Source organism: Elephas maximus, chromosome 4 (assembly GCF_024166365.1).
Source record: "Elephas maximus indicus isolate mEleMax1 chromosome 4, mEleMax1 primary haplotype, whole genome shotgun sequence".
Classification (NCBI taxonomy): domain Eukaryota; kingdom Metazoa; phylum Chordata; class Mammalia; order Proboscidea; family Elephantidae; genus Elephas; species Elephas maximus.
In genome coordinates this window covers 63,990,512-64,013,854 of record NC_064822.1, presented here as the reverse complement: position 1 = coordinate 64,013,854, position 23,343 = coordinate 63,990,512, and the positions used below count along the sequence as shown (strand labels likewise).

Sequence of the window (23,343 nt, the reverse complement as noted above, 5' to 3'; positions counted from 1 at the left end):
CTGAGCCTCTGCAGGACTTCAGGCTGAACTGGTAGGGCTGCCTCCCATACGGTATTGCCACAGACACCAAACATCAGCTTGGCCTCTAGGCAGACCTCACCACAGGAGAGGCTGCGGCAGGGCGTCTGCTTCGCCCACCCCTCTGTCCTCTGTGCACTGACCTCCCAGGCCATTGGCCACCAGAGCAGCCCTCATCTCTCCTTCTACCAACAAGGCTTCTTCATTATGAGATCCACGTGTGTCACCTTGTCCATCTTTTACTGAGCCCCTACTAAGCGTCAGGCCCTATGCGAGTTGCTGAGGACACAACAAAATCTGGCAGTAGAGACAGATACATACCACAGCCTTGTAGTAAGTGCTGTAACAGAGGTATGAACGAAGGATATGGAGCACAGAAGACTTCCCAAAATAGGTAACACTTGAACTGGGCCTTGAATGACAAGTAGAAGATTGCTAGGCACACAAGGGGGAAAGAACATTCTAGGCAGAGGGAACAGCACATGCAAAGACAGAGGCAAGAAACAGCAAAGTGAGTTTCAGGAAATAAAAGCGGTTTGTGTGCCCGAGCTCAGGTGTGCACAGGTGGTGGCAGAGAAGCCAGAAAGGGAGGGAAGTGGGGCCTGGCCCACCTGGGTGAAGGACCCAGGTGGCCTGCCAAAGGGTTGGGACTTGACCCGGGTAATGACAGGGAGGTAGGCAAGGGTTCTAATATAGGAGAGTCATATAACCAGAGTTGCACAGAATTAAGGATGTGCTAGACTGGAGCAAGATCCTGGAGGCAAGAACAGGGAAGGAGAGGGCAGGTGGGAGGTTCTTGCAACAGACCAGGCATAAAATGAAATTAAAAAAAAAAAAATGAAGAGGGTATAAATTAAGATAACAGCAGCAGTAGGAGAGAGGGAAAAGAAAAAAAAGACATATATGAGAGATTTTAAGGGGTAGAAATGACAGGGTTTAGTTGCCATTTGGACATAGGGTTGAGGGAGAGGGAGGAATCTAGACTTACTAGAAACCCAGGTTTCTGGCTTAGGTAACTGGGTAAAGGTGATAGGAACAGGTAACAGAGAACAGGGCAGAATTTGGGGAAAGAGTGAGCTTGAGTCATAGGACACCCAGATGGAGATACCAGTATACCAGCGAAAAAAAGTAGTTATAAATACATGTTAGGAAAGAGGTCTAGGTAGGAGCTGTAAATATGGAGGCATCAACACACAGCTGGTTGAAGCCATAGGTAAGAGGATGGGACACATGGTGGAAGTAAAAATGGGCATTGGGTTGAGCATGGGTGGGCCAGAAAGGCTCCACCTTTACCCCCGACTGTGTTACAGGGAACCACAGACTCTGAGAACCAGAAGAAACATTATTGATACTCTAACCCCCTCATTCTGCAGAAAGGAATTAAGACTTGGGTCCCTGGTATTTCCTGAGGCCAGGAGCACAGGAAGGATGTTCCCGTTAGCAGTTTACTCTTCTGCAGTAACCCATCTGGATACTGTCCCCTACTACCTGGGGGTTAGGTGAGACCTGGGCCAGAGAACCAGTGGCCCAAAAGACTGAGAGGAAGGATCAGAACCTGCCCACTCTCATGTCACACTGCTGGGCCAGCATGCAGAGGGCTAAGGCCTCTCAGCAGCCATAGCGTGGCCGTGTGGACATGGGCCTGAGGGCCGAGGACAGGTTAGCAAGGGAGGCTCAGCTTCGGAACATGTCTCCAGATCACTCTCAGCAAGGGTTGCCTGCCCTCTCCCGCTGGATGCCAGGGCTGGGAACCCATGTGCTCAAGGCAGAGTATTCCAGGTGGTAGGGAGGAATCCCTGAGTGGCACAAATGGTTAACACACTTGCTGCTAACTCAAAGGTTGGTGATTTGAGTCCAACCAGAGGCTCCTTGGAAATCTACTTCCAAGTGATGGGGAGCAGTTCTCACAGTACATTGAGCATCTACCTACTCAGGGGTCTGTTGCATTCCCTGAATTGTCGATACTTTTCCAGGAGGTGCTCAGGGAAGGAAGCAGTGAAAGCCATCTGCCTCCAACTTTCTCTACCAGTGGCCTTGCGTTCTGGGGATTTACCAGGTTATGGCACCCAAGACAACCAGCCCTGGGGCCCTCATCTCAGCTCTGCTCACACACCCAAATGGCAGCTGGGACAAGACAGCCTGCCACCAGCGCCCACGCAGGAACAGGCAACAGGCAGGAGGCAGCTCATGAAATTTTTTCTAGTTGTTTTATTCGAAAACCTTAGGGTGTGTCCCCTCCCTCACCATACCCATAACCCTACTCCACCCCAGGACATGACAATGCTGCACACACACATACACACAAGGCTGTGAGCTGCACACAGTAACACAGGGGCTGCGTTCACGACAACATTGAAAAAATATACATTATATATAATACACCTGGGCCCTACGCCCCTCCAGCCCCACAACCTAGCCAGGGCCAGGTCATGAAGGAAGGGGCAGGGGCTGTAGGACCTCAGGATTGCAAGGGTAGGAGGGGAAGAGGACAAAACAGGAAAGTAACTGGGAAAGGGAGAGAAGCAGGGATCCCCAGAGTGAAATGGAAACAGAGGTGGTGGAGGATCACAAGAGAAGCAGGGAACGCCCAGCTGAGTGAGCCCAGAGGGAGAAAGGCTTCCCATGGACAGAAGAGAGTGGGGAAGGTTTCCTTCAATGCCACCCCTGACCCTGCCATTGCTATAGACTCCCCCTACCCATACAGTATGTCAGTGGTGGTTGTAGAGGGGAGACAAAGCTAAGGGTCGACTGCCATGGGAGCAGAAAAGACAGCCAAAGTCCTCCAGCTACCTTTCCAAAGCAGCTAGCCCAGGCCTGCCCACAGGAGAAGCAGTCCAGAGGGGTGATAGGCCAGAGACAAGGGGTTCAGGGGCCTCAGGAGGGTTCAGAGGAGGGAGGAGTGGAGGGGGAGGGGGAGCAGACTCCAGTGGGACCCACTGGGATTTTGGGATTAAAGGGCGACTCCCTCTGAGGAGCTCTTGGTCTCTCTTCTCTCAGAACGTCCTTCTCCTTTTTCTGGGGGTGCCTCTGTCCCACCAGGGCAGAATTCTCTGTTTGGGGAGGGGCGTAGGTCTTAGTAACGGTGTGGTGGAGTCTCAATGATGCGTCTCTCATCGCTACTGGGGGAGTCTGCTGCCTCTGAGTCACTGCTGTCTTCGTCCTCCTGCTGGCCACCGGCAGCCCCTGCCACGCAGACCTGCCGGTTCTGGTAGGACTGGAGAGGGCGGGAGCAGAGAGAAGGGGTCAGTGGCCTACACACACACCTCAGAGCCTCTCCTCCCGGGCCACACCTCCCTTGGTCCCTTTATCCCTGCCCCACTACCTCCCCTATCTCATCCAAGCCTTCCTCCTTCCTGCTCACTGTTGCTCTGCAAGAGCTCTGAAGAGGGCCAAGCCCCTTGTTAAGGGGCTTTGCTGCAAAAGTTCCAGCTGGCCCTTGACTCCCTTACCTAGGAGTCCTGCCCACTCCTCAGGGCCACTCACCTCCATGGGGTTCACGATAATGGTGAGAGCTGAGTCATCCCAGAAGAGGTCAGGGTCCTTGGGGTCACTGGAGGTCCCTGGGGTGCTCCCGGCCCCCGAGACACGGCGGTGAAGGGAGTGGATACGCACCAGGCCCAGGATGACCATGAGCACCAGGAAGCCCACACACACCACAATGATGAGAGTTGCTGCACTCGGGACCACTGCGGGGAGAGCATGGGGTGAGGAGACTGTGTCCAGGCTCACCTGGGGGGGTTCATACACAGAGAAGTGGGGTGGGGCTGGGCGGAGGAGGGAGTCCCAGAGTAAGAGAGGACAGGATCCATTGTTGGCAGAAGTGGGAAACAGCCTGCAGAAATGAAAGAGAAACGGAGTCCACTGGGAAAGACAGGAGATGGGGCGAGGGGTGTGACAGTATGGTCAAAGGGACATGTAGACAGAGGGAAGAGGATGTCCAAAGGGAGGTAGGGCAGCTCCATCCTCAACAGCAGAGGGCAAGGATGGGAATCTGCCCGTGTCATTCGGCCTGTGCAGTCCTAGGGACCATTCAGCCTAGGAAAGAGGTGCCCCAGTGACCTGTGAGGGAAGGGGAGAGGCAGTCACATGGCCCAACTGGTACAGGAGGGGAGAAGCAGGCTTCAAGCCTGGTCTGGCTGCCAGGAAAGTGGTGATGGATCCAAGGCTGGGAGACAGGTCCAAGCGATCAGGAGCAGCCCCTTCAGTTACCTACCTGCCCTGAGCTCACTCCTGCTCGCCGACACCTCCCTTTGCCTTGTGTGTTCGGACGTCCTGGATATCTGGGCCTTCTGTTTCCCTCTAATCTGCCCCTGAGATACAGGCACCTCCACCTTGTGCCCCTCATGCCTATGGCCCCACAGCGTCACTTTGGCGCCCAGGTTCAGGAGAGCATAGACCCAGAAGGGCAGTGGGATGCAGGAGGGTGCGTGCACTCTCACCCGGACGTTAGAGGTGATGGCAGCAAAGCAGACGTGCATGCTCACATACATAACCAGGAAGAACGTGTGGGCACACAGCTGGACAAAGGCCACCATGGCCTACACCCGAGACAGGCTCCTGCCGGCCCACGTCCCAGCCCACACCAGCCACCTGGCAGCCTGCTCACACAGTGGGGTTAAAGGAATTCGTCTGAGGGTCTCCAGCAGGGCACAGTAGAGCCATACGTACAGCATCACCCAGCTCCCTCCCAGCTGGGCAGACCAGGCAACACCCTGAAGTAAGATGTAAACACTACAGACATGAGCAGTTGTGAGCACGACTCTGTCCCCCTCCTGCACACACACATACAGCACTCAGGAGGGCATGAAAAGGCAGAACGGGAGTGCCCACGGCCCCAGAGATAGCAGGTGGAAGAAGAGGCCCCACACGCGCACCCCCAGGACCAGGGCCCTCACTGGCACCTGGGACACTATACCCCACATGGGTGTAAACACCTGTCCTCCTGTTTGTGTGCACAGGGGCTCACCTGACCACAGAGGCTCCGTGAAGCCCAGGCCCTGGGCAGTCCTGCCACTGAGGGACTATCACATGTATGTGTGCCCCCCCACCCACTATACACACAGACCAGGGTCACACAAGCCCCCAAAGGCATACACACATTATGCTCCAGTTCACATATACAATTCCCAGTCCCAAATTTACCCACAGCTTCTGAGACTTGAGAGAGAACAGAACACGGAGAAGCTCATGACACAGGAGCTCCCCCCTCCCTGCTACACACGCCTTCTCCCCAGCAGCCAGCACACTCACACAGCCACATGCTCCAGGGCCAGCCAGGTGTGTGCAGAATGCACTGTCTGAGTGGGTGCGCCAGCCACGCTCCTCCCTGAAGCCACCCTGGCGGCACTCTGCCAAGCTGGTCTCCATCTTGACCTGAGCCATAGCCCACTTGGGGCCACCCTCCAATTGGAACTGACTCTGCTGGGACAGGGCAGGCAGGCTCTTTGGGCATTGGACCAGGGCGGAGATGGGCCTGGCTGCAAAGGCATTTCTCAATGCCCTGGGGAGTGGGGAAGAAGAAAGAATAGGACAGAGCTGTCCTTTCGGCTCATCTGCAGGAAACAGTCCCTCCTAGGTCTCCAGATCAATGGATAAGACCCAGGGGCAGGTAACCCCACCAGCAGATGGACCCTGTGACCAAACCCAGGCTCTGGAAGGAGTACAAGACCCCCGTTCAGAGTGGGGGCCGTGGCAGGTAAATTTGCTCTGTGGACACAACAATGCCAAGCCAAGCTTCTGGTTTGTGCCTCAATCAAATGCATTTGTCCCTCTGTACTCCTGACCTGGTGAATGAGGGGACAGGCTGATTGCCAGGAATAAGAAATGACTACAGAAAAGACAAAATACAGACACTCTGTCTGTAGGCAAACAAGTATGGAGAATTATTTTAAAATGTGCCAAGAGGCCAGAGAGATGGGAGGATTTTCCAATTGGCTAAAGATAAATACCAAGAATTTAAGAAGTACAAAGAACCTTTCTTGCTGCATTGGATCCAAGCAGCTAATTCTGGCCTTGAATGACCTCCATAGCCAATATTAAGGGATGTTTTAGCACATGGCCCGTGTGAAACTGATGGTTTTGTTTGATTAGAAGGATGCCGGCGAAAGCTCTGTCCACAGCCCCTCGTGGTGCCCTTTTATGAAGTTCCTCGGGACAGATTTCCTTCTGGTCACAGTCCCAGAGTTTCTCTTAACATAATGGTTTGCTCTTATCATATAAGTTTCATAACTGCTCGGGTTTCCTTTTGCTATAGCCACAAGGAAGCTTAGAATCAAAATCTGGGCCCATTCTAGCAACTGCATAGAAACCACAGTATGTATTTCATGTACAGGAAATCCCTGATTTTACAATAGGGTTACCTTCCAATGTTTCCTTAATAAGTCAGTTCTGGTATAAGCTGAATATCTCTTTTTTTTGTTTTGTTTTTTCATTATTTGCCTTTTATTATCCGTATCTTTATAAATCCAATCTTTGAACATCTACGAGTAAACATCTGAGAATGATGACATCAGCAAATTACGTACTCCAACGTGTATGTAGTACATATTACTAACGAAAAGACATACCAAAAAAAAAAAAAAAAGACGGTCGTAAGTAGAGTTTGTCATAACTTGAATACATCATAAATCAGAAACTACTTGCCTTTATTCCCTAACTTCAATCTTATTCTGATGATGAGCATTGTCCTTTCCTTCTCCCTTTCTAATTCCAGGGCTTCAAACCAGTTTGGTCTGGTTTGACCTCCTGCTGAGAATTTGCATTTCCACCCCAGATATACTGAATCAGAATCTACATTTTAACAAGATAACCAGACCCAAAAAACCCAAACCCGTTGCCGTCAAGTAGATTCTGACTCATAACAACCCTATAGATAACCAGGTGATTATTAAATATAACAAATTTTGAGAACCACTGGGATATCTTGCTAAAATGTAGATTCTGATTCAGTATATCTGGGGTGGAAACACAAATTCTCAGCAGGATATGGAACTGGAACAAACTGGTTCGAAGCCCTGCCTAATTCATGTTCATTTTTTATCCTATTGTGTTATACGTGTTTCTGTGAAGCCTCAGATATTTGTAGGAAACAAAAGTAGGGAAATGGTTCCCAGTCTTTGCTGCACATTGAAATCACTTGGGGATCTTTAAAAACTGCTGATCCCTGGCTCCCATTCCCAGACATTCTGACTGAATTGGTCTAAGGTGTAAACCAGGCAGCAAGATTTTTTAAAGCTCTCCAGGCGATTGTGACGTGCATCAAAGTTTGGAAGAACTAGATAAAAAAATAAATGAAATGTCTTCATCACCTCGTCACATCCTTCTCAGGGAACCTGCTCTCCCTACCCATGAATACCCTCTAACTATTCAATCCCAATTCTCAAATTCCCATTCATTCTTATTTTCTCTCTCTCAGTCTCTCTCACTGTCTCTCTTCTCACCTCCTTGCAGTCATCATGTTCAATTCTGCCTTTCCTTTGCTTGTACTATTCTTCCCATCTGAAATATACTTCTTTTGTCTTCATGCCCATCCAAAATTCCTTCTACCCTTCAAGGTCCTAGTTCAAACTTTACATTTGCCACAAAGCCTCCCTGACTGTCTAGTTCACACAGATCTCCCTTTTCTGATGCCCTTGGAAGCTTCAGGGAAACGAAGCTCCAGTCCCATATTTAGAGTAGTTTGATGTTATGAAACTGCAATTTTGTAACACCACTTGGGGTTGGGAGGTGAAAGGGACGGAATGTCTTGAGGATATGAAAAGGTGAGTGAAACAGGTTTTACGATGTGTATCACCTGGTAATCTCAGAGGATGTCAATCACCAATACCCCCAGATGAACTATGAACTCTGGCCCTACTTGGTCAAAATAAGAAACTTGGTGGGAAGCAAAGACAGGCTGCTGCTCTCAGCTGGAATCTCAGGGGGCCCACCTAAGTCCAAGGAGGCTTGGTATAGGCATCAGCTCAGAACAATGGATGGTGAGGCTAGGCTTCACTAGGGGTGGGGGCGGGGTGGTGAAGCAAGGGTGGCACTTACAAACACCAGGGCACACCAAGCAGCTTTCGGGAGCGGGGGTGAGAAACACTACCTGCCAGGCTAGTCAGTGCAGGGCAGCTGGACCCTCAGGGGAGGAAGCTCAGGGACAGTTAGAACTGGACTCTATACCTGGAGCCTCCTACCTTGAGAAAATGAGGATTGAGAATCTCACCAGGCCCAGCAGCAATGCCAACCCAGATCTACCTTGGGCCTAAGTCTGAAGTAGCAAGACCCAGTATCTAATCCAGATGAGGCTAAGTAGGAGGATTCCCAAATAAAGAACTGGAAAAAGTGCTAAGGAGTGACAAAAAAAAAAAAAAAAAAAAAGGCTGACCCCAGAGGTCTATTAAAATTTAAAAAAAGGTTTAGTACGCTCACACGTCTCTATCCACTAATGATTGTGTGAAGGTTCTTTGAACTTTTCCAACTGGTTATGTCTGATACTCCTTCCTCGCCCCAATTTCCATCTGCTGTGTTGTACCGAATCACAGTAAAATGCTTAAAATTAAAAAGGCCTCTGTGCTTGTTTTCAGAGACAGCAAGAAAGAAGGGAGCCAGTCCCAGGGAAAAGGAAACACAAGAGCCAGTGCAGATGGTAGCCACTGCACAGGAAAGGAAACCAGACTGAATCCCAGGACCACCAGGGATGAGCCTGAATCAGAGAAGCCCTGGGAGGCCCCTCAGGGGCTCCCCCAAATTAGGTATAACTATAAATAATGAGACTACATCATGCTTGGTAAAGTAGAGGGTCAGCAAAAAAAGAGGAAGACCCTCAATGAGATGATTGACACAGTGGCTGCAACCCATGGGCTCAAACAACGATTATGAGGATGGTGCAGGACCAGGCAGTGTTTCCTTCTGTTGTACGAAGGGTCACTATGAGTGGGAGCTGACTCAATGGCACCTAACAACAACAATTTTAAAAGCATCAAACATTGAAGTGGAGAGTCATAGTTAGTTAAAGGAGCCTGGTGGCACAGAGGTCAAGCACTCGGCTGCGAACGGAAAGGTAGGCCATTCAAACCCACCGGCTGCTCCTCAGGAGAAAGATGTGGTAGCCTGCATCTATAAAGATTACAGCCTTAGAAACCCTATGGGGCAGTTCTACTCTGTCCTATAGGATTCCTATGGGTCAGAATCAACTCAATGGCACACAACAATAATATAGTTAGTGCACAGGCTCTGAAATCATACTGTCTGGATTTGGGCCCTGGCTCTGCTACTTTCTAGCTGTGTGATCTTGGGCAAGGTCCTTAACCTCTCTGTGTTTCTGTTTCCTTGCCTCCAAAAGAGGATAATTCTAGTACCAATTTCACTTGTTGTTGTTTATAAGGACTAAATGAGTTAATATGTGTGAAAGGCCACTTAGCATAGAGCCTGGCACACGCTGAGAGCCTTTATGTTTACTATTTATTCTTACTATTACCATTCCATGTACTAAAATGAGGACTGTCCTTTCACAGGAGTGACTTTGGTGACCATGAACTTCTTGCAAAGTATTGCCTCTGCAGAAAGCATTCACAGACCTCCTTTGGGAGCCTATGACATAGCCTCTTGACTTTTTTAAATAGTGACAAATCTGTGCCCTTTGACAGTAAACTGGGTGTTTAAAAACAGAAAATGGTATCCAGAGCCATCTGTGATAAACGTGAATAATGAAGTTCAGTAATACTGAACTGGGCCAAAAGCAACATGTGTCTAAAAAGTAACAAAAATAAATCCACCTCATGAATTGGCTTTGAAAGCAATTCTAAAAAAGGGATTACCAAAAAGAAAAAAAAAATTTTTTTTCAGCAACATTAGCATCATTTTCATTTTATACAAAATTTTTATAACTTTTTACTAATATGAAAGAATACTTATTTTATAATATTAAGTGTAAATAGCAGGTTACAAAATAGTTTGCTCCCAACTTTGTTTAGAGAAAAATAGGTATAGAAAAAGCCTGGAACATAATATTCAGTATCAGCAGTGGTTCTCTCACCGTGAGGGAATTATGACTGATTTTTCTTCTTTATACTTGTATTTTCTAGATTTTCTACAATTACGCAACTCTTAGGTTGGAAATTTAAAAATTCCAATTCTGGTAAAGGAGTATGGCCAGGGAACAAGATTGTTCTGAAGGGCGGCCCTCCATCTGGATGTAATATTTTGCATATTTTGTTTTAGAAATATGCTTATGACTTACAGTTAGGACATAACTGTATATGTAATATGCCGACTTTCTACTTGAAGATACGGACTGCACTTATCCTATAATTCTTTTTTTATCTCTAGAAGCACCTAAGATAGTGCTAGTACACCAAACCAAACCAAACCATCTGCTGTTGAGTGAACTCCAACTCATGGCAACCCCATTTGTGTCAAAATAGAACTATACTCCACAGGGGTTTCAATGGTTGATTTTTTGGAAGGAGATTACCAGGCCTTTCTTCTGAGGTTCCCCTGGATAGACTTGAACTGTCAACCCTTTGGTTAGCAGCCAAGTGCTTAACCGTTTACACCACCCAGGGACTCTTTTAGTACACATTACCCAAAAAAAACCAAACCCATTGCCAATGAGTTGATTTCAACCCATAGTGCTTAATACTTAATGGCTTTGCTACGGAAGGGACATCCTTAGGTCCACTGCTAATTTGATATTATTGGAGGAGGACAGCAAGAATAACAAATACTTCTGAACGCCACACTGACTTAATGACTCCAAGAAAATTAATGACCCAGAGGGATAAAGAAATTTGTCCACAGCAGTCAGCCACGTCAGGTAGCACAGGGTACAGAGCCCCCTGCTCTACCCTTCTCTTTGCCTCCCAGCAGTTGAGGAGGAGGACACCTGTGCCCGGCCCTGTCATGCACCCCTCCCTGACGAGCCCCACCCCACCCAGCCTTACATACTAGAGTTTCGGTGGGAGCTGGCCAGGCTGTGTCCAGCCATCTCAGGGGGTGGCTGGTGACCACGGTGCAGGAACTGCTGGGAGCTGAGCACGTGGCTGGGGTGGGCAACTCGGTTCATGCTGTGCAGGACATTGACCTGGAGAGAGGGAAGGCTCAGTGGACACATGTACTTCACCCCAGGCTCTTTCCTATTTTTCTGAAGTTCAGCTCCATCTCTTAACTATGGCCCCAAATCTTCTCCTCCTCTGCCCACCACAGGGTCTAGGAGTCCTCCATGCTGCAATTTCCATTCTCGGCAACTACTGGTTTCAGTCCACAACACCCTGGCTCCTCACCAGTGGGGGGTAGGGGAAAGAGACTCTCTGGGTACCTCCACGATGAATTCATTGCTGGAGTAACGGCCATTCATTTCTGAGCAGGAGAGCCGGAATTTCCTGGCATAGAGGGCAGCTCCATGTTGCAGTCGATAACGAGCCTGCCTCAGGATCTCCTCGTACACAGTGATGCTCTCCACCCCTGAGGAGAGGAACTGTTCAGTGGAGGAGCCAGTGAAGGTAGGCTCTGGGGCACGACCCTCTCTCCCTCCCTCCCAAACTCCTACCAGCTGATAATACCACACAAAGCCCAAGTAAAGGGGAAATAGAACTAAGTCCCATAGAGTGGGTTAGCCCATCACTCAGCACAGGTGTGGCCTGAGCTCTCAGAGGAAGAGAGGGTCCCCTCCACCCCCACCCTGCTCTAATTGACTGGGATGGAGCAACAGAGACTCCTTTTCCTGCTCCTCCCTCTGTGGCTTCTGAGCAGGGATGGAGACAAAGAAATAAGGAGATCCTGCAGGACAGAAGGGAGGTAGCAAGCAGGAGGGAATCTGAGAGGGGAACATAAATAAGTTCTCAGTCAAGCCCTGGAAGGGAACAGAAATAGGAGGAACCCCTTCTGGAAGGGTCTTCAGAGAATAGCAGTCCTCCCTTGGAAACTACCAAATCATCATTCCCACTATTCACTAAGGAATAAGGACTTAACTTCAAGCTATGGTGTGTACATGAGATTAGTGAAATGGAAGATAGCTAGTACTAAACAGCTGGCGGATTAGAAAGCTAGTTAGAGAAGACTGAGCCAAAGAAGGAGAGAGATTAGAAAGATCTGAAGGAGAACCTGGAGTCGAGGTGAACCTGGCTATAGAAAAGAGTGGGAAGAAAGAAACATTTGGAATTCACCTCCTGAGGGGCATCCTGGAAGCCAGAGGATCTACCAGGCTGGGAAGGAGCAAAATGGCATTGGACCACCTCTCTCTAGAAGGAGGGCCCTCTGGGTTTCCCCGGTGCTTGATCATAGAGAGGGGCACCAAAAAGAGAGGACAGGCTACCAGTCCCCACTGACCAGCAATGGTGAGGTAGGCAGATGTGTTGGTGAGCTCCAGCCCTCGCTGCTGCAAGGATGCCACGTCCAAGAGCAGGTTTTCCCGCTCAGGGTCCAGGTCATCCCCCACTAGAGAAATCTCACAGCCGTCCAGGTTGTGCACGATCTCATCCGACATGCGTGTGTCTGTCACTGGGCAAGACAGAGTCAGTGTTGGGGTCAGAGCCGAAGGGCCCACTGAGGTTCTGAGTCAGCCATCTCGTTGTGGCCATGTTTCCTCTCCTTCCAGGGTCATTCCTTGATAGCAGTTACCATCAGTTAAGAACCACAAGACCCAACAATTTCCTAACACCCTTGTACCTCCCACTGGCTTCACTACCTAACGGCAAGTGGTTCCAGTCAAGCAAACGCAGGAGGAAGTGGCTCTCATTTCCAGTCCCACAATCCCCCCCTCTCTGGTTCCAGACATTGGCCCTTTCTCTTGTTCCAGACATTGGCCCTTTCTCTTGATGATGTCCCTTCCTGGAGGCACCCTTACCTGTGCCCTGCCAACTCTCATCCTTTTTGGCCTCCACTTGGTGAGAAATGGAGCAAGTGACTTGAAGGTCAGGGAACAAAGGGACCCCCTCGGGCCCCTCAAAGTCCATGGCTGGGCGGACAAAATGAGCAGTGCCACTCAGCAGGATCTGGGGGGCATCGGGCTGAAGAACTACCACATAGCCTTCCACCTCAGGGATGGAGACACAGGATTCCTCGCTGAAGCACCTATGTGAGAAGAGGGGAGAAAGGCAGCTTGTGACCCCAAAGCCCCCTCCCTTACAATCTAAATCTATCTTACCCCTCTGGGCCTCTACCTCTACAATAGAGCTTCCCATGTCAGGGAGGGCTAGGGGAGGAAAAGGAGGTAGTCTCTGCATCCCTACCCCTGTAGAAGTGCTGGAGGGGGAGATACGCTTTCTGGTATGTGCCACTGCAGGAAAGGGTCAGAGACAGGTAACTCTGACCTGTAAGGGTGATCATGTCATCAATGCCTTGCCCCAGGACTGTGGAACATCTATCAAACCTTATTTCAATGAAAAATAACACAAACTGAACGTATAACAATGTATATACATATACATATACAGCTCTTTACCCAAGAGTAAATAAGCATGCATTCAGTACAATATCTGCCAGAAAATATTCAGCAACAAAAGTGGGGGAGTGGGGCTATCAAATGATGTCCTCCTCCTTGGTGGCACTTCCATTCCCTTTAATATCAGGGAAACTCACTTTGGTAAGTGAGCTAATCTATCTTGCACTTAGTTGCACCCTCCCATGAAGCCTCATTGATCTCGGCACCAGAAAAACTATCCCTAGAGGACTCAGCCAAGCCAAACCAACCAACAGCATGGCCACTCAGGAGATACCTTTCCAGGATCACTTCTAGCCCCATCCTTTGTCAATAATAGGGACACCTCACATTTGCATAACACTTGCCAGCTAATAAAGCACTTTGCTCATGTGATTTCATTATAACCTTATTTCAGTGCTGTTGAATAGGGATAAGAAACCAAAACTCTTTAAGTGTCTTGGCCACATAATTAATATGTGTCAAAGTCAAGGCTTAAACCCGTTCTTCTCATTCAAAGCCCACTGATCTTTCCACTAAGCTACAGCTAGCCTGTGGGGCCTGGTTTTGCACCAGGGAAATTTATTCACAAAGACGTACCCCTTTGAACAAACAGTCTTCATAAGGGAGTTGATAATTCAGGAGGAGGAACTATGGTCCATATGCTTGTGCTAACTGAAATGGTTTTGCTGAGAGAACTATTATTATGAGTATTACTGAGCATGCCCAGCTTGATTGCTAGAGCCAAAAGGGAGAAGGTGTAACCTCAGCAGGTATGGTGAGCTCAGAACGGGGCTTTGAACTGGTTCTAAATAGTTCAGTCATGGCTGATGGTAACACAGGCAGCACATGCGTTGTGTATCAACCAAATCTCTTGCGCATCAGCTTTTGACCTGAGCAGGAAACAGGCAGTGGTACCCAGCTCAAAGATGGCAGCCAACTGCGCCACTTTGAACATGTGTCGCTCTCCACAGTCCTGCCAACAATCCAATCTCCCGCATCAGGCTCCTGAAAGTTTCCTGATGCAGGAGACTGGGTTATTGACTCCTGAAAGTTTCCTGATGCGAGAGATTGGATTTTTTTTTTTTTGAAATGCAACATGTATGCTGCCCTTGTTTCCATAGGCCATGACTGTTTCATAGTAGAACTGCACTACACAGGGTTTTCAATGACTACGATCTTTTGGAAGTGGATCACCAGGCCTTTCTTCTCGGGCACCTCTGGGTGGATTCAAACTGCCAACCTTTCAGCTAGTAACTAAGCACTTAACCATTTGCGCCACCCAGGGACTCCAGGATGAATTCTCATTCTTATTCAATGGACAAGAGGAATCCATTGAAGTCTTTCATTAGTGAAGGATGAAAATGAAAAGTCTGATTTAAAAGGACTACCCTAGCCTCAAGGTGAAAGGTGAACTGAAGCTGGAAGACTAGACACAGGTAAACTAGTTAGGAGGCTAGTGCAAGATGAGAGGTAATGAGAGTCTGGGCTAGAAAAGTCAAGAGTGACTTCTAGGCAACATGCGTGAGTCTTACAGAAGTCTTACCATTCAATCCATAACACCTAAAAATGTGTTTTGGACCAAATGGTATCTCCCAAAACGATAAGCTGAAATCCTAACCTCTGTAACTGTGAATGTGATCTTGTTTGGCAATAGTCTTTGAAGATGCTATCAGTTAGTTAACATGAGTCTTTGAAGATGCTGTTAGTTAACATGAGTCATACCAGAGTAAGGTGGGTCCTAATCCCATCTGAGTGGTGTCCTTACATAAGAGAAAAGACACAGAGAGACAGAGGAAAGACTGCCATGTGAAGGTGCATCTACATGCCAAGGAACACCTGGGGCTACCAGAAGCTGAGAGACAAGGCAGCCTCTTCCCCTGAAGTCTTCAGAGACAATATGGCCCTGCGAACACCTTAATTTGGACTACTAGTCTCCAGAACTATGAGACAATAAAATTCTGTTCTTGGAAGTCACCCAATTTGTGGTATTTTGTTACAGCAGCCCTAGAAACTAATACAAGAGCTAACACCAGAAATGGTAACAGATGAGACATATTCCAGACACTCAGTACAGAGGCAGGATCCAGGTGACCTGGCAACTGGTGGGGTTTACAGGATGAAGACAGGGAATCAAAGATGACTCTGAGTTTCAAGCTTGGGTGATTACAAGGACAGAACGTCATTGCAGAAAAAGAGAATTTAAAGGGAAGGTCTGGTTTGGGCATTGAAGTTGATTGTTTCAGTTTTAACTCACTTGTTTGAGAAGCTGGCAGGACTTATAGAGATTACAGCATTCAGGTGGAAATTCAGAGATTTTTATCTTCATTTAACTTATGGGAAAACTGAAGCAGAGTAAGGTAAAGTGTAATGAAAACAGAATTCAGGCATCCTGACTCCTATTGGGTACAGCCCACCCATTAGATGGCCAAAAAAAACCCATTGCCGTTGACTCGATTCTGACTCATAGTGACCCTAATAGGACAGAACTGCCTCATAGAGTTTCCAAGGAGTGCCTGGTGGATCTGAACTGCTGACCTTTTGGTTGGCAGCCACAAGTCTTAACCACTACGCCACCAAGGTTTCCCATTAGATGTCAGTATCTCCTAAAAACTGCCCCATAAATGATAATAATCCATTGCCATCAAATTGATTCTGACTCATAGTGACCCTACAGGACAGAATAGTACTGACCCACAGAGTTTCCAAGGCTATAATCTTTATGGAAGCAGAATACCACATCTTTCTCCTGCATGAACGATAATAAGGGATGAAAATGCCTTCATAGAATAATAGCCAACATTTACAGAATGTGTAATAGACACTCTGCTAAGCATTAGAACTGGATTATACAATTTAGTTCTTACAACAATTCCGTGAATTAACTTCTATTGTTATCCCTACTTTACAAATGAGAAAACTGAGGCCCAGAGAGGTTAATTTGCCCAACGCTAAAAAGCTAGTAATAGACCCTGTCTCCTTAATATTATGCTTTCACTGCCTCTCAATTAATTTGTATTTTTAAAGCACCTCATATATACTTAAACCTGGAAACAGTCTAGGATTTTTCTTTTAAAGAATTTAAAATCATTCACTTAAAATTCAGGAGTCAAAAGTTTATTAGTGATGACCAGAGGCAGGTGAGAGGGGGACATAGGGAGTTATTGGTTAAGGGGTACTGAGCTTCTGTTAAGGGTGATGAAAAAAAAATTGGAAATTGATAGTGGTGACGGTTGCACAACATGGCGAGTGTAATTAATGTCACTGAACTATACCCATAAAAATGATTGAAGTTGCAAATGTTTTATTAGATATATTTTACCACAATAAAATTTTTATAAAATCCAGGGGTCAGCAAACTTTTTCTGTGAAGGGCCAGGTAGTAAATAGTTAGGACTTTGCGAGTCGCAACTACTCATTTCTGCCATTGTATTGTGAAAAGTAGCCATAGACAATATGCAAATAAATGGGCATGGCTGTATTCCAATAAAACTTTATTTACAAAAATAGGCAACAGGCTAGATTTGGCCTGGGCTGTAGCTTGCCAGCCCCAGACATAATCATTGCATTTGACCTTGCAATCACTTGGTGAAGCAAGATGAAAACAGGTGAAGGGACAAGAGCTTGCTCTTTCACCGAGGCAATTAATATCAAGTCAGAATTAATATCAGGCCTCCCAGCTCCCAGTCCAGTACCTTCTCTGTGCCACTTTATGTATCACCATAGAAAAGATCACAAAGTGCAACTAAGTGGAAAGAATAACGAACTGGTTGTTGAAAAATCTGTGTCTACTCTAAGCTCTTCTACCAACATTGCTGTGTGACGTTCAGCTAGTCAATTGTCTTCTCCTGGGGCCCAGTTTCCTCATCTGTAAACTGAGGAAGGTGTAACCCTAGATGATGTCTAAGGCCGAGCAGTTCTGACACTCTTGCTCTGCACTGTGATTTGCCCACCCCACCCAACACTCACTTGACTGCAGTGGTGAGGCGCAGGGGCCTGACGCCAGGCGTGGCAAAGCGCAGAGTGTTCATGTAAGCCACATGCTGCAGGGCATGGTTGAAGGTCTCCACATCATCCCCCTCCAGGGTGAGCAGGGACTGCGAGGGGTTCACGTGGACCTGGGCCCCAGACACAGACACAGCTGAGAGCAGGACCAGGAGGTAGGAGAGGAAGGGAACAGAGGTAGAGAGGTGGGGCAAGGTTGAGGGGCAGGGGGCATGCCGGGAAAGAGAGGGCTAGAGGAAGGGGCTATACCTTCATGCCTTTGCCCAGGCTCTCGAAATCCCTATAGTCCAGCCCCTCCCGACATGCATAGAGGCACTCGATGACCTCGCGGCTCTCCAGGCGACCTGAGCGCACGCTGAAACCAGCCAGGTAGCCATGAAAGTAGTGGTGGATCGGCAAGGGGTCTCCTAGGGCAGGAACACAGGAGGGGGACCAGGAGGTGAGAAAAGGTAAAAGGAGAGGAGGAATGGGATAAGAGAAAGACGGACTGAGAGAAAAAGAAAAGTAAAGACAAAGGGAAAAGAACAGATGGCTTGAGAAAGAAAACAAAAAAGAGAAATAGAGAAAAGAAAGAAGAAAAGAAGTGATAGAGAAGTAGAGATAAGAAAGAGATTAAAGAAGGGAGAGGGAAGAAAAAAACGAGAGAATAAAATCAGGTGAAGAAGAAGAGTGAAAAACAGAAGCAACAGAAATAAGGAAAGCTTCCAAGAGAGCAGGAAAGGGCAGGCGGAAGCCAGCACCAAAGGGAGGAAAGAGGAGAAACAAGGAAAGAGGAGAAATGAGGAGGAGACTGCAAGAGAGGGCATCTTTCACAGTGACATGCAAGGAGACCTAGGATGAGTGTGGGTAAGCTTCAGGGGATGCCCAGACCTTCTCCTCCTGTGTATCTGGCTCTTTCCACTCCCTTTCAACTATGTGGGAAGCCAGAAAGATAACTCCTTTATTTCACTCTATAGTCAGGAAAGGATACCTCACCAAGGAAACCCTGCCTTGCTGTATTTTTCTGAGATTCTGCCCCCTGGTGGTGTGTGAAGCAGTAAATAGCAAGGCAGTACAGGATTTGGGGTGGAAAAGGGAGCACAGAACAGAAAGTTAAGATGTGAAATCTCTGGTCTCCAGTTCTTACACACAGAGTACCTTGTGCTGGGTCCATACTGTTGTCTCCTCCTTTTTCCTTCTCTTTGCTCTTCTCCTCTGGGGGAAGAAAGTGCTAGTGAGCTCAGGGTTGTGGGGATGGATTGATGGAGAGGAATGAGAGGATTTTCCTGCTCTGGCCCTGTACTTGTAGCGCTTGCCACCTCTCAGCTGAGTCTCAACCCTTCTTTTGTCATGTCCCAGTCTCTCAGGCCTCTATTATAAACAAACTCTCAAACACATGGGCTCTGGTAAGACACATACACATGTGCATGCGCGCGCGCACACCCACACACACACACACACAGGGGGGGAAATGACTTAAAATTAGAAGAGTAATGAACCTATGAAGGGTTACTGTTCTCTGTCAGGGGAATGGGCTGTAGCAATCATCATTACTATGGGTGGAACAAAGCGAGAACAAGCTGAAGTTACAGAGAGATTCTGGTGATGCCCAAGAAGGATATTCCTCCAAGTCAGAGGTGACACCCAGTGGAATGGGTAGAGATGTGGAAGGTTGTGATTTGTGATCTCTTCCACTGGAGATCTGTCACCCTCATCCTGCCCAGCTGCAGGGAGGTGCAAGTGGTGGCCTCAGCTAGCCCGGGCCAGGCTGCTCATCCAAACCCACCTTCCTTCATCAATCCTAAACCTCTGGAGACTCTAAACTTTGGTGTCTTTATCGAGAAGCTCAGAGGGTCTTACCAGTCCAGCAGGCCCCAATCATGAGAGCAGGTTCTCTTCGGGGCGGATGGATGAGGCCATTGTCATGGATGAGGGCGGGGTCGAAGGAAATGCCATCAGCGTAGAGTGTGACTGTGGGGAACTCGAGGTTCAAAGCATAGTGGTGCCACTCATCATCACAGACCTGGGGGAGGAAGGTAAGGACAACAACCTCTCAGTTACTTCATCTTCAGAGAACTGTTCTTGGGAAATGGGGCACAGTCCCTCATATTCCCAGGTCTACCAACAGGACTTACTAGTGCCTACCAAGTACAGCTGGCACCCTTGCCCCATTTCTATCAGACAACAACCCTAGTACCTAAAATTCCACCCTCTTCAGGTAAATTTTTAAAACTATAAACATTCCTAAGAGGAGTAACACACCATATTATGAATAACTTTTCCCCAAAAAGTGTGAGTATATATGCATGCATGCATGTATGTATTATGCATCTGCGGCACTGTAACCTCTAGGATAATTTCTAACCCAACAGGAACCACCAAAACAAACTTTGTCTCCCTTTGCAGTTTCTCTTATGTTCAGCCAAGATGGGGGTGAGGGATGGTCAGAGGAGTGAGGGGTAGAGAGTATTCTGCCTTATCAACTTCCAGATATTGGGGTTCCTCAAGATTCAGATGTGGATTCTCTTCCCTTTTCTCTCTACACTCTCTTCCCAGGGATAACCTCATCTGTTCCCATGGATTCAGATACCATATTTATGCTGATAATTCCAAAATCTATGTCACTAGTCCAGAAATTCTCCTCTAAATGCTGGGCTCTCCAGGTAGATATATCACAGCTATCTCAAATTTAACATGTGTAAGATAGAAGTCTAGGCCCCTTTCTGACTCCCTCAGTATTCCCTGGGCAGTAAAATGCTGCATCATCCATCCAGTTGCTCAGGTGGATAACCTAGGAGAGAGACATCCTTAATCCTTCCCTTTCCCTCATTCTCCACATCTAATCCATCAGCAGGTCCTATCAATCCCAGGTCCCCATAGGTCAAAAAGCAGTGTGTTTCTGTGCAGTTCTCTCCATCTCCACTGCCACACATTAGCCAAGTCCCCCAACTCTCTTGTGTGGAATGTTGAAACAGTCTTTCCAACTTTATGCTTACATCTCTTCAATACATTCCTCCCATGGTTGCCAAAGGGATCTTATTAAAATGTAAATCTGATCAGGTCTCATCTCTGCTTTATATCCTTCAAAAGGCTTCCTATCTCTCATAACAAAATCTAAACTGACGCCAGCACACAGGCCCACTGTATAACCTGGTCCCATCCATTTCTTCAATGTTTTATCATCTTTCCTTCTTGTTCACTCTACACCAACCTCCCTGGCCTTCTTTCCATGCCTAGAACATATCTCAGGGCCTTTGCACCTGCTCTTCCCTCTACCTGGAACAACTCTTCCTTGCTCTCTTCCTTCATCCTTTAGGGCTAAGACTAAATTTCATCTCAGTCAGGCCTTCCCTGAACATCTAATCTGAGCTCCCCCCCCCTTCTCAGCCTTCCCCCATTCTCCACCTCAGTACCTTGTTTACTTCTTCCAGAGAATTAATCATAACTTATTGTTTTTACATCTACTTACTTTATTTAAGCCTATGTCCCCAACTAAAATGTAAGCTCAATGAACACAAAGATTTTGTTCCATCTTGGACTCCAATGTATCCCCAGAACCTAGCCAAGTGCCTGGGACTTAACTGGTGTTTAATAAATATTTGTGGGATAAATGAGAGTGAATTAAAGAAAAATAGAGAGGGTAATATAAGCTGCCAATATTAGCAATCTGGAGGAAAGATCAAGAGGTAACAATTGGCAGACTATTTCTTTAAAAGATTACTGCAAAAAGCTTTTGTAGACAGCCCTTAATTATTCAGATAGTGGATTTTCTTCCTGCCCTTTTTCAGCCATTTACTTGCTCAGCCACTCCACCGGGGCTTACGAGAAAAATAGAAGAAGATGAAAATTCAAATTAGTCCCCATTGGTCCTTGTGGTCAGCATGGAGAATGACTGAATAGAGAAGAGGCTGCAGCCACTGGCTCAAGAAAGGATTTTTGATTTTTTGTCCAATTTTTTATCCTTCGTAATCATGGACAATAAGAATTAACGTGTACAGTTTTCTCCGCCTACAAGGACTATTATATCATTGAATCCTAACGATGACCCTGGAATATAGAATTCTGATTATCCTCACTTAATAGGAGGAGAAGCAGAGGTTTAGACACATTAACCTAAGTTTCATTGCTAGCAGATTTCCCTGGCAGGATGCAACCCCAATTCACGTATGTCAGAATTACTTATTTTCTCCTAACTCCCTGAAAGTCAGGGATATGTACTGTTAAGGTTCTAGGTAAAAGAAAGAACAAATAAAATAAGAAGGAGGAGATGATTGGATGGTTGGTTGAGTTGGGTGTTTGCAGTAATTTTTCCCTATTTCCTCTTAATCACAGAGTACTTTCTACAGGAGATAAGCCTTGGAAGAAAAGAACAAGAGAACCTGGGGATAGAATGTTCCATGACTAAAAGTGAAGAATGAAAGAGGGAGCATAGGACAACCCAGAAAATGTCAACCCCTGCCCCAGGACCCTCCTGCCCTGAAATTAAGCTACAAACACCCAGCCTCACCTGCTCCAGCTTCCAGAGGAACTTGACCGGGCGGGCACTCTCAAGCAGGGGCCAGTAGAGGAAGGCAATTCTGCAGCCATGGACCGTCAGTGAGTAGTGAGAGAAGCCATCCTCTGAAGAGAAAAGGTGGGGACAAGAGTCAAGCACAGGGTCTGAAGTAAGAACAAGTTCAAAGCATCAGGAGGGAGAGGATGTTGGTTTCTCCTAATCCTCTGTCCTGTGCTCTCTCGCTCCCTCATTCATTCTCTCTCTCTCTCTCACACACACACACGCACAGATACACACATACTCACACTCATACATGGTTCAGTCCAAGTGGTAAATAGGGCTCTCAGGCACTCTGATTGGCTGAGGGGGAAACACTAGCCAGCCTGATCCCACCAGCTCTTTATTAGTCCTTTGGCTAATACAAATATCATGGGTGACAACCATTTTCAGGGTGAGAGAAATGGGATCAGAGAAATGGCTATAAATGAAAGAGCTGAGCCCTCCCTAGGGGGGTTGTGCCACTACAGTCTGGGGAAGATTCTAGGGAAGCCAACTAGCCCTTAGAGGAGAAGGATGGGTTAGTAGTAGAGAAGAAAGAATGGACACACCATTACCCAGGCTTTTCCACTGCAATGAAGGGGTTTTAATGCTTGTGGAGATGGGGAAGCCTATTGCCTGGTGACCTTCAGGGAGACTGGACAACTACAGATGAGAATGGTGGTGGCGGCTGCACTGCACTCTGAGAGCAGTAGAATCTCAACATATCGTGCTGATAAATCACTGAATTTCAGGGAGTATCAAACCAAGCACAGTCATTTTACATGAGAAGAAGGGAAGTGACCTGCTCACAGTCACACTGGACAGTGACAGAGCCAGGACAAGAAGTCAGTTTCCTCACTCTCAGGCAGTGCTTTAGGAAGGCTCACCATTCTGGACAGTGTTACACACGATGGTTTCCTCTTCCTTCTTGTTCTTGCTGGGAGTCACACCATGCTTCATCCAGAAGGACAGGGTAAAGTGGTCACTGAAGCTGTCCTGGGACCCAGAGCCCACCCCAGCTGTGCCACCCACGGGCACCTGCACAGCTTGGGTGCCATTGAACCAGTAGATAAGGCTGCTGTCCTGGCTGTAGTGCACGGAGAGCCCTGCTGTCCAGTTGGCATTGGGGCCCGGCATGGGCAATAGATCCACCTCCCCAGTGGCAGCACCTGCAGGAGCCCCAGGAGGCACAAGTGTCAGAACTGAGGGGCAACAGATGGGGAAATGGGAGAGCATGACCGGTTGAATGTGCAGAAAGGTTTCCTACAGGTAGTCTCACCACCTCTTCTATACTGTCAAAGACAAGATGGGGATGGACCTCTCTAGGAATATCTCTCCAATTAACTCAACCCATTCTCTTCATCTCTCCCTACCATTGCCCCATAACGTATCTGATGACTGTATTGCA

At 47.5% G+C, this 23,343-nt stretch overlaps 1 protein-coding gene across 4 annotated transcripts in view; it reads right to left on the bottom strand.

Moving 5' to 3' along the window:
* Nucleotides 1-2,262: 2,262 nt before the first annotated feature.
* The window catches only part of CLSTN3 (calsyntenin 3), a 35,506-nt gene continuing 14,425 nt past the window's right edge, over nt 2,263-23,343 (bottom strand). For all 4 annotated transcript variants that reach the window (XM_049882344.1, XM_049882348.1, XM_049882346.1 and 1 more), the window contains 12 exons: nt 22,823-23,104; nt 21,909-22,021; nt 19,262-19,424; nt 18,560-18,616; nt 17,672-17,829; nt 17,387-17,535; nt 12,845-13,071; nt 12,328-12,498; nt 11,318-11,463; nt 10,948-11,083; nt 3,502-3,704; nt 2,263-3,232 (listed from right to left, as the gene is read on the bottom strand). In XM_049882344.1, coding sequence (XP_049738301.1) covers nt 3,092-3,232; nt 3,502-3,704; nt 10,948-11,083; nt 11,318-11,463; nt 12,328-12,498; nt 12,845-13,071; nt 17,387-17,535; nt 17,672-17,829; nt 18,560-18,616; nt 19,262-19,424; nt 21,909-22,021; nt 22,823-23,104 — 1,946 coding nt within the window. In that variant the 3' untranslated portion in view covers nt 2,263-3,091. The remainder of the gene's footprint in view (nt 3,233-3,501; nt 3,705-10,947; nt 11,084-11,317; nt 11,464-12,327; nt 12,499-12,844; nt 13,072-17,386; nt 17,536-17,671; nt 17,830-18,559; nt 18,617-19,261; nt 19,425-21,908; nt 22,022-22,822; nt 23,105-23,343) is intronic.